The 12,036-nt window shown below is 36.9% G+C and overlaps 1 protein-coding gene across 2 annotated transcripts in view; it reads left to right on the forward strand.

Moving 5' to 3' along the window:
- The first annotated feature begins 4,180 nt into the window (after window positions 1-4,180).
- Window positions 4,181-12,036, forward strand: part of LOC306854423 (huntingtin-interacting protein 1-like) — a 55,311-nt gene continuing 47,455 nt past the window's right edge. The window contains exon 1 of one of the 2 annotated variants that reach the window (XM_079392396.1): window positions 4,181-4,588. In XM_079392396.1, the coding sequence (XP_079248522.1) occupies window positions 4,469-4,588 (120 nt within the window). In that variant the 5' untranslated portion in view covers window positions 4,181-4,468. The remainder of the gene's footprint in view (window positions 4,589-12,036) is intronic. The other variant, XM_079392395.1, reaches the window with a different exon arrangement.

A 12,036-nucleotide genomic window follows, 5' to 3' on the forward strand; every position in this document is an offset into this window, starting at 1 on the left:
CCTGAAGAATATAAATGACCTATACAGAACACTGATAATTGTATAATCACTAAATATAATTCACATTTACAGTAAACAACACTACAATTAATTTCCATCGTTTGGTTTAAAAAAGACTTTAGCCTATTTATTAAAACCACATTTGTTCGAGACCAATTTTAACAATTATTAATCTTCGGTTCATTTCAAATGCTCTTCTATTCTCTTAAATGCTGTAAATACACATATCAAGATGTTTAAATATGCGTATCATGCAAGTGTTGTAGCGTGTTTAACCACTAGATGTGGCTAAATTAAAAGAAATTAAACTTTCTTGATAACTTTTCTTTAGAAGCTTTTCTTTAGGTATCCTTTCAGCTGGACTGAGGTTGGTTGCCACAATTTTTATTCTTTGAAGAATTATCTCTGGTGGAACAAAGAGGTGCAGAGGAAAGCTTAAGTGCTTTAAAAACAGACTACAAAATATTTTTTATATATTGAAAGTGAAGTGACATATGGCCAAGTATGGTGACCCATACTTTGAATTCGTGCTCTGCATTTAACCCATCCAACGTGCACACACACACTGTGAACACACACCCAGAGCGGTGGGCAGCCAATTATGCTGCGGCGCCCGGGGAGCAGCTGGGGGTTCGGTGCCTTGCTCAAGGGCACCTCAGTCGTGGTATTGAGGGTGGAGAAAGAGCGCTGTACATTCACTCCCCCCACCTACAATCCCTGCCGGCCCGAGACTCGAACCCACAACCTTTGGATCAAGAGTCTGAATCTCTAACCATTAGGCCACGACTTCCCCAATTTATTTATGATTAAAGTAACCAAGCAATCAGATTTTGTATTAATATGTTTTAGGATAAATAGGCTATGATTATTTTTTAGATCCTTTACAGGTTGGAAAATAACAAGAGGGCAAATGTTGATGTCAGATGTTTTATTTTGGTAACAGCATCCAGTAAACCAGTAAGTAGCCCTGTGCCAAACAACCCCATGTCTCAAAATCATAGTGATTTGTAAAGTTAAAAATTACAAAGAAATACTGAAACATATGGAATTAAACCTCATTCATCCAAATCATGCCACCAAATTATATTATTTATACTGGATGACCAATTTAGGGGGGAATCTATTTTATAATATAACATAAAAAAACAAACATGATATGCTGTTATATTTGTTGGAAAAACACAGTGACACTGACTGACTGAAAAAAAAAGGAAAGACTATTTAGGGATTATTGTGATGTTTTTATCAGCTGTTTGGACTCTCATTCTGACGGCACCCATTCACTGCACAAGATCCATTGGTGAGTAAGTGATGTAATGCTGAATTTCTCCAAACCTGTTCTGATGAAGAAACAAACTCATACATCTTGAATAGCCTAAGGGTGAGTACAGCAATTTTTAAGCATTTTAAGATATTAGCACTATTTAGGACAGTGTACATATTTAGTAAAGCAATCACATTGAGAAAGCATTCAAGGTTCCTTTTGCCGACATTATGGACAATGGTGTTTACTGCGGTTGGCATCTTGTGCCGACAAGCAGAAAAGATAATGATCACTCACTCAGGACACGTCATTCTACTGAATCATTGAAACAAAACTCTGACTCGGCCATCTGATAGAATCTGCTTCGCAAGGAAATTGTATCTGGCTTCTGTTCTGCCCATTTAGAGATAGGACACAGTTAGAGATTGCAGGTGCCCATGCCATCTAATACAGTTATGCAAGTGGAATCAGCAGACAATAAACTGACAGTGATATTTGTTGATAAAGGAATAATGTGATTAATTGGTGTGGCAAATACAAAGAGAATACAAGTGAGATCCCACAAGTCAAACAGTCAAGAGAGAAATGAAGTACAAAGTTTAGCGTATGCCTTGGTTATACGTCACAAATGATAACATAAATGCATCTGCAAAGTCATAGAATCTGCTTAAAGGGATAGTTCACCCAAAAATAAACAATTTGTCACCATTTACTCACCATTAAGTTGAATTATGAATTGAAAGTATTTACTATCATATTCTTTGTGTTGAACGTATTTCTTTCTTCTGTTGAACACAAAAGAAGATATTTTGAAGAATGTTGGTATGTTGCCAGTAGACAGTGACTTCAAAAAATACGATGGAGGTCCATAGCTACCGTCAACTGTTCGGTTACTAATATCTTTTGTGTTCAACAGAAAAAAGACACTCAGGTTCGTAACAATTTGAGGATAAGTAAATGATGCTAACATTTACATTTTTGGGTGAACTATCCCTTTAACTTCAAAACGGAACAAAGCAAGTTAAAGATAGATATGGGCCTTGCTTGGGAGAAGGTCAAATGTGAAGGGTTGTATTATTATTATCAGAGGTGGAAAGAGTACAAAAATATTTTACTCAAGTAAAAGTACCATTACCTTAATAACATTTTACTTAAGTACAAGTAAAACTACCAGTCTAAAAATCTACTCAAGTAAAAGTAAAAAGTAGCTCAATTAAAATTTACTTAGTAAAAATTACTTTTTAACAGTGGGAGGCACGCAAAAATGGGATAGGCCAAGGGTGTCAAACTCAGCTCCTGGAGGGCCACAGCCCTACACAGTATATCAGCTGGATCAGCTGTGTTTAATTAGGGTTGTATCTATACTAATCTAATCATTTAGGCTTATTTGAAAACTACATGGCATGTGTGTTGGAGCAGGGTTGGAACTAAACTCTGCAGGTCTGCGGCTCTCCAGGAACTGAGTTTGACACCCCTGGGATAGGCCTATAAATCTCAAACTAGTTGGTTTTAACTAAAGGAATCGGTTATTTTGAATAATAAGACATTCGGGCTGTTACCAGGCAAATTAAATCAGTATCAACAAAATTCATCTTTGCAATGCAGAGGAAACACAGAAGCTTCATCTGAAGTGTTATTTAGATGTAGTTACACACTGTTTAATGCAGGACATGAATGCATTTAACCTGCAGTAACAAATGCAGAAATAATGTTTTGATATATAACACATACAATGTTGAATACTCATTCAAAAAACAAACAAAAAAAACAATTAATTTCTTGTTTATTGAACTGTTGTTCAAAAAAAAAAAAAAATCTATACGTAATCATGCAGATTTTTGGAGAAAAACGACACTCTTCGTGTAATATTGATTCACTATATGAAATTATATAAATATACATTTTCTGCTCCTATATCTTCAATTTTGTGATAATTTTAAATGCATTTTAACAGACTGAATCACGAAAGAACACACTTTAAATGCACGCAGGTATTTACTTTACCTCTACATGCTTGTGAAGGGATGATGTCAAGATTTTATAAGCTGCTAGTTTGGTCTCCCTTGACAAACACAGCTTAGATTGAATAATAGAGCATAAATATGGCCAAGGGTTCACTTCATTTCCTTCGAGTTCAACTTCAGCAGAATACGACGGGGGTTTGTTTTCAGCTGGGTCTGCATCATTAACACCTGTCTTGTCCATCTGTATCTTTCTTGTGATTTTAGCGTCAGTTTGTTCTCCTGCCCATTACTTACTGAAGTAGTTTCCAGGGAGCGATTTTTTTTACTCAGTAATGCGTTTTAAAATGTAGTGAAGTACAATACTTCAAACAAAATGTACCTAAGCAAAAGTAAAATTACATATTTGAAAAATTACTTTAAAAAGTAGAAGTACACAAAAAAGCTACTCAATTACAGTAACGTGAGTAAATGTAATTCAATACTTTCCACCTCTGATTATTATTGAGGTTAACACAAGGCCCCTTGCTCAGTTTCAGTTCTCTAAAAATTGACATGTACGTAAATAACACTGTGTTAAGCTGAAACAGACTTTTACATCTGCATAAAAAATAAGAATAGAATAGAAAAGTAGCCTACTGTGATACATGCACCTTACATAGGCTGCTTTTTCAATTTTCAATACTTTTTTTATTTTATTATGTGTAACTTTTTGTCACTATTTTTACTTTGTACTTATTTTTTACTTTTTTATTAACTTTTTTGTTTCATTACATTATGTATTTTGTAATTGTTATAATTTGCTCAAAAACTGTATTTAATGCTAAATCGTCCCTGAGAAGTATTCACTACCTTGAGAAATGTAGTAAACTGTTAACTGTAGTAAAGTGAGTCAGAATAACTGTTTTGAAGGGCGGGAGCTAATGGTTTTCCTCCAGCAGTGTGTAAGCGCTGGGAGGAGCCCGTGACAGTCGCTGGTCTGGGGTTGAGTTGATTTGTATAGTATATCACGCGAACTGATGCTGCTGTGTTTCGCTTACAGATCTGCGCAGAGACGCATGTTTTGCACGCTCGCGAGCGGAGAGCGCTGGGATGATATTCATGGGCGGTGGACGTAGAAAATGACCTTTTGTGATAACGGCGAGTCGTGCTCATCGCTAGAGTCAATCTCTTTTAACTACACTCTATTTATGTTGATTTAAGAGGTCTCCGTCGCTCGCGCAGTTTGGATTTTATTTCCAGAATGGACCGCGTCAAGAGCTCCATGCAGCAAGTCCCCAACCCGATTCCCAAAGTGCTCAGCCGTCGCGCGGCCGGTGCCAACAGCTTGGAAGTTGAAAAGGAAAACTTCGAGCGTAGTCAAGTAAGAAACTGTAAACAACACAGGGCAAGTTTTTTCATGTAGCCAGCCAGTGTATTGCATTGAATGGCAAGCCCTTTTTTACATTTATTGCTTAAAACAAACTAGTATTTGTTTGTATTGTGCTAGTTCTTGTTTTCTAATAACTGGCATTTAGAGTTTTGCAGCCTGTCTATTACAATAATAATTAGATACCAGCACATATTCCTTTGCTACTAGTGGTGAAGTTAATATTTTACAGTCAACTAACATTTTTGATCTCCGTTGCATTTAGTAGTTAGAACTACTTCAATTAAAATCTTACAAGTAAGCTATTTTAAAGTAACACATTCGCTAATAAATGATAAAATGTTGTAATATACTTTTATAAATATATACTGTATTATAAGTGTCTAATCAAGTAGTATTAGGAACTGAAATGGGTACCAGAAACACCTACTAATCAGAAATCTCACTCACAAATCTTGATTGAATTCAATTAAGAAAATTTTCTATTTGAGTATAAACTGAATAACCTCTATAATTTAAGGAATATGTATTAGTGACTACTAATATATAGCCTAGATACTTGTCAATGTAGTAAAAAGTACTGTAAAAATTATTTTTGAAGTTGTGAATAAAACACATTTTACAGGAAACTTTTACAGAACTATTGAAATTCTAATTGACCTATTGGTAAGCCCCTCGCCTCGAATGCAGATGAGCCAATGGCAGTCGAGTATCAGTTGCAATGGGACCGGAATTCAGACATCTTTAGGTTTCAGCGCCATAGAGAAACACTGGAAGATCCAAAGCTTGCATCGGTTTGATGGTGTTTGTGCTACAAAAAATGGAAAAGCGATGTGCCTGTGGTACTTGTAACACTGATTCCAGGTATCCTGAGAGGATGGCCAATAGAATTTATTTTATTACATTTCCTAAACCCAAACAAAACAGCAAATGTCCCTTAGGATTCAACCCAATCCCAATGAAGACAAAAACGTTAATTTTCTGGTTGTCATATACTCATTAAGTTACAATTTTCATCTGCTCAAGCAGAACATTAATGTCATCTCGTGCTTCAGCAAAGTATCTCTGACTAAAACTCGCTAACATTAAAATTAGTGAGTCCATGCTAACGTACAAACCTAAATAGTGAACTATTCTCACGTCACGTACAGTGTAGGTCAAAAACACATAAACAAAGGTCTACATTTCAGTGCCTCTCCATATTAAACTGGTTAAATGTACATTAGTTTAATCGTACCCTGCGATACATGAACAGTGTTGATCCTTCGTGTTGTTATCCACAATAGTGACGACCGTAATATGCATTGTGATCTGTAACCCTCGCTTCGAGTTACCCACCGTATTTATTTTATATATCCCTCCGTGGAATATTTATTTCCCACTTGAATGATGGCCCTTCTGTGTGTCCAAAATTGTGCAAAAATTGTGCAAAATTGTGCAACTCCGTTTGTTTGTCCGAGGGAGCAACAGTAACTAATGACGCTTTTCCACTGCATGGTACGGTACGGTACGGTTCAGTACGGCACACTTTTGGGGGGTTTTCCATTGGGTACAGTACCTGGTACTTTTATTAGTACCACCTCGGCCGAGGTTCCAAGCGAGCCGTACCGTTACCAAAACTCTGCTGATCACTGATTGGCTGGAGAAAATCGTCACTGCCTGCATCATTGAACTTGATCATTGAACAGACTCGCTAGATTTTAACATTTTTGTAATGTTCAATCATTCTTCAATTAAAAAAACAGACCCGCTAGATTTAAATCGGCACAGGCAGCGTAGGATCGAATGCAACTGTTTTGAATGAGCGCACCTTTCTTGGCTGTTTCGTTGTCTGTTAAGGAAGTAGAGACGTTCCTCTCGTTGATAGCTGAGGAGCGGATCCAGCGAGAGCTTGATGGAGCGACTCGGAATTAAAAAGTTTTTCAGGAGTCACGGCAGTAGAGGGGCGGTGCAACTATAACGACACATGAATAATCCCGCCCACTCTAAAGCGGTACTAAACTGCAGTGGAAACGCAAGCCGAGCCGTAATGAGCGTGCCGAGTCGTACCACGCAGTGGAAAAGCGTCATAAGGGGCGGGGCTTACCGATAGGTCAATTGTTTCTGCTTCAACATTTTATGTTTAATTCAGTGTGTTATTTGCCATTTCTTTGTAATTATTTGTGAATTTTACTAGCAATTTCTGAGTAAAAATGGTTTAAAAGTAAATCCTACAGCATTTATTCTTTCAGTGTAATGGTATCTAATAAATACTAGTGAAATTTTAAAAGGTACTAGTTACTAGTGGACTGTGTTACTCTTCATTTTTTTAATTTGAAACCAAATATTAGCAACACAAAATTAACTATTAAAGGAATACATGTTAAATGGCTTGCCAAAGTCAAAGAGCATTATTTGTTTTTAATTTAATATATTAGTAAATCAAGCTAACTCACGCTTTATTGTTGTCTGATATGATATGATAAATTGTAAAGCTACTAGAAGTGTTTTCTCACTTTGAGTTCAAAAATCAGAGCTGACCCTATAGTGCTTACTTTTTCAGGTGCGCAAATTCTCTCAAGATCTGCTAGTGCTTCATTTGGTGCCTGAAGCAGCCTACTAGCGTCTGTTTTTCGAAACCATAAAATGAATGTTTATTTCCACAAAAAAAGCCATCATGTTTACAAAACTATAATTGATGGCCTGTTAAATTCAGCTTTCAGTTCAGTGAACCTTTGACCATATCGCACCTTTATTTTATCAGTCCACATTCTAGTGTCATCGATTCAGGACGGGAGCAAAGTTCTACCAGGTACTCTTTCAGTACAGGTTAATATAGGTAATGGTGTTCCAAATGCCATTAAAAATTCAATTACACACACATTTGTCTTAATATGTTAATAATCATTATAAAAGGATATACCAAAAGGATCCTCTGTGACTTAGTCTTGCGTTTCAAAACTGATGGCCATGTATCGAGATGTAAAAGCTTTTAGTGGTTTAGAGATGCAGCGCTAAAACCATTGAGTTTGACGGTCATGCATTCTGGTTCTTGACATAAGCCTATAGTGGATTTCCATACGTCTTCAGTCTTTTAGAGAAGAATAAACAATGTCTTGTTTATCGTGACCTTTTTAAAGTGAACATGCATTGAATTATGCAGTCAGTATCTGGGTTCTTGAGCCTGAAAGTATGTTGTGAAGTATAGAGAAATGCATTCTCATTGTTCATGCACTCTTCTCGCTTCTCTGGGGGTCTTTCCCCTCCCCATCCAGACACAGCCATCAGAAAAAGTAGGTCACACACGAATGAAGCTGCAGCCGACTGCCCTACTGGTGGGTTTCAGAGTGTTTGAAAACAGCATGACCTCGTTCTTGCCGAGATTTCTCGAGGTAGACATTGTGGCAGCAACTAAAATTAGCTTAATTTCTGGTTTGATATCAATGTTGGCAATCTGCAGCATCATGTTTGACTCAAGTGTGCAATATTCAGTCCTCTTTACATCTAGGACAGTGACATGGATTAGTGAGACTCATGTGACGCATGCGCTCTTTAGGACCGATCACTGGGTCAGACTCGTACGTGAGTTTTCCTGTTTTTAGAATAGATTTCGTCAGTGTGATTTTAATTTAGCCAAAAAGTTTAAGTTGTTAAAGTTTAACTATAAAGCCTAAACTAAACATTCACATACATCTAAAAATAGCACTTCAAACAGCACAAACTGATCAGGTCTCAGTAGGAAATGCTATTGTGAGCTGTCCTTATCAGCTAGTTTGCCTGGAGGAAGTTTGATTCCATAATATCCCGTCTCTTTTCTGCCCTTGGAACGCTATGTTTAGATTAGGCCTTCTGTGGTGTGAGTTCAGCCTGTTTTAAATGAGAGGATGTTAGTGTGGTGCTCTGTAATGACATGAGCGTGGTTTGCCTTGTGGCTGGGTGTTAGAAGACTAGCGTCTACTTAACTTGAGTTTTATATGGAGGAAATCTAAGCTGGGAACCTTTGTTGTGGTCAGAGCCTAGCCGAGGGACATCCGGCCAGCCTCAGAAACCACACGGATGAAATAATACGTTAAAAGATTGTTGCTAAAATAAGTCATCTGCAAATCAGTCTGAAGCATCGTAATCATCCCGCAGAACATTTTGTATCAAGTTCAAGATGGTCACTTTGCAACACGTTAGTTGACAGTCATAAAGTGCGATGATATACATGGCAAATTTTTTCCCCCCAAACTATGCAGCCCTAATCCAAACAATCCACAGGTCCCGTTTTACATTTTTAAAAGACTGTTGTCCTGTTTCACACTAGTGAAGTCAAATGAGATTTCAAAGAAGTCAAATGAGCATGATTCAGTATATTTGCATCACTTTAAAGGATTAGTTTACCCAAAAATGAAAATTTACTGAAAATGTATTTATCCTTAGGTTGTCCAAAATGCAGATGAATTTGTTTCTTCAACTGAACAGATTTGGAGAAATTTAGCATTACGTCACTTGCTCACCAATGGATCCTCTGCAGTGAATGGGTGCCGTCAGAAAGCGAGTCCAAACAGCTGATAAAAACATCACAGTGATCCACAAGAAATCCACACCACTCCAGTCCATCAAATAACGTCTTGTGAAGCAAAAAATTGCAAGTTTGTAATAAACAAATTTATAGGCACTTTTGGCCAAAAATTAGACAATAATCCATAATAACGCTTCTTCCAATGAAAAGTGTATCCGTCCTCTCACATAAAAATCCACCCATTTATTTATTTTGGATAAAACTATCTGACAAAAAAGTTTTGGACTATTGTCACTTGTAAACCATGATTGATCTCTGCATATTTCTCTCCTGATTCAGACATGATGATTTTTTTCACTAGCAATATTATGGATAGACAACCTGTATTTTAGCTGAAAGCAATGGTTCGAATTTGAAAACACCTTGATGGATTTGTTTCAAACAGCTTTTCACATCACAAGACTTGAATAGATGGACTTGAGTCATGTGGATTATTGTGATGTTTTTATTAGCTGTTTGGACTCTCATTCTGACGGCACCCATTCACTGCAGAGGATGAAGCGACAAACTCATCTACATCTTGAATGGCATGAAGGTTTTAATTTTTTTGAGTGAACTATTCATTTAATGCTAATTTAGATCATTCTGTCTCTGTTCGGCCCATGTCTGCTCTTCCTCTTCTTATTTCAAACTATCCTACTTTAAATCAGTTATGTTTATGACCCTGCATCTCTTATGCTTGTGTTTCTTCCTGTGCTGGTACCGTTCCCGTGGAGGAATTCTCGGGAGGAACCTAAACCCCCCTCTGTTTTCCCAGGACTCGCCCTCACAGAGCCAGACAGTCGTAATCTCGCCTCCCTCTTAGGAGCCAATCGCTACTTTCAATATTTCACTTTCTCTATCTACAGTAGTTTCAATGTCCTACCATCTTTTAGTATTTTTATTTTTTCTAAATTAAGTATTTTAGTGTTTCTCTGTTTGTTAAATGTAACTTTTTAAACTCTTTCTCTTTCTGATATGTGCACATTTACTGTAGTTCCTGCGGTTCAGAGGGTGAGGAGTGTTTGTTAGGGTCATTGACTGCAGGAGGGCATGTATGAAAAGCCCTGAGACAGCAGAACATGCGGGCCCTGGCCTGTGGCTTCCGTTCGCTCGCTGTGGATTAAAACTCCTATGCACTTAGGCGGGCCACCAGATGCCTGTGCCAGAAACAGTGTTCGGGTCATACTGCTATCAAACAGACCATTAATGCATGAGCGCCACATTTTTAAGATGCTGTGTCGAGTTGAAAGAATTTCAGCTTTTACATGCAGTGACCAGTCTGAAGACACCGGAGGCGGGGAAAGCGTTGTAAGGTTTTGTTTACAGTAGCAAGTTGACATAGCAACTTTTATATAGGGGCATTTTGCGCTGCGCTTTTTTTTTTAAAACCATGCGTCTTGCATTTTAGACACATTCTGTGTGAACAGCCCCTTGTTTTTTTTTTTCTGCAAAACCTGTATTTTCTGTGTTTTTGTTAAGTCAAATTATTAAGATCTTAAAAAGTTACTGAAATTTCTACAGTATGCAATTTAATAGCCCCTTTTAGCTCTAAAATAATTCAGCAACTAGAAATTGCTTTTTTTTTGTAATGTCTTTGAGAAGTCATGAAAATTCCTGAGTCAAAGATGTGGGAATCCTGTGGGATGTATCAAAGGTCACAGTTATACAGCCATGGATCGTACTCGGATCCACTGTAACGTTACATTTTTGTTCATTATCTAAAGTGGGCACTAAACTTGTTGGTCATTAACTGGGAAGTGTAAGCCTGCAGTTTCCAGGCTTGTGGTCAGTGTGAGCTGGACAGACATAGTGTGTGGGCAGTGACTCTACACTGCCGTAGCGTCTGACCAATGAAGCACTGCAGTGTAAACTGTCCCGATGGGCCTACCACACCGTACCAGGAAGTGATTGCCCTTTAAAGAGTACGCTTTGTTTGGAGAACCCCCCTCCCTTTACCGTTGCCACATTTTTCCTCTATGAGTGATTTGGGTGGCATAGTTTATGTAAACATTGACTGGTATCATGTCCAGATCAACTGATCTTGTGCCCTTTTTTGGACGTCTGTCTAAACAGTTGAGATTGATGTAAAAGAACAGCATATCTGAGAAGATAATTGACATATATTTTAGCAAATAATACAGATATACACTACAGTTCAAAAGTTTGGGGTTGGCAAGATTTTTTTTTTCTTTCACTTTTTTTGAAAGAAGTCTCTTCTGCTCACTAGGGCTGCATTTATTCGGTTGAAATTACAGGAAATATTGTGAAATATTATTACAATTTCAATTTATAATGGTTTTCTATTTGAATATATTTTAAAATCTAATTTATTTCTGTGAATCAGAGCTGAATTCTCAGCATCATTACTCCAGTCTTCTGTGTCACGTGATCCTTCAGAAATCAATCATACATGCTGATTTAATGTTCAAGAAATATTTCTATATTTAATATTTCCAATGTTGAAAACAGTTGTGCTACTTAATATTTTTGTGGAAACATTTTGTGAGATTTATTTCAGGATTCTTCGATTAAAAAAAAAGTTAAAAAGTATTTAATCACTTTTGATCAATTTAATACATCCTTGAATATGAAAGTATTAATAGCTTAAAATAATCTAACTGACCTCAAACTTTTGAATGGTAGTGTATTACAGTGGATACATCTCTTTGTATTCTGATGTTTTTTTGTATTATATGTAGGCTTATTTTAATTCAGTTTAATATAAAAGAGTCGTGTGAACATTAGATCCTGTGATATGCTCTTAAAAAGAAACAAAACTGCATTGAATTCAGTTCGAACAGAATTTACATTTGTAGTTCCTGTCATTTATAAAATGGGGAAGTTTTATGTAGTGACTAATTTCCTAATAAATACCTAATGATATATAGGCTATTATTTATATGGTCTCACTTTTTTC

Source organism: Barbus barbus (assembly GCF_936440315.1).
Source record: "Barbus barbus genome assembly, chromosome: 34".
Taxonomy (NCBI): Eukaryota; Metazoa; Chordata; class Actinopteri; order Cypriniformes; family Cyprinidae; genus Barbus; species Barbus barbus.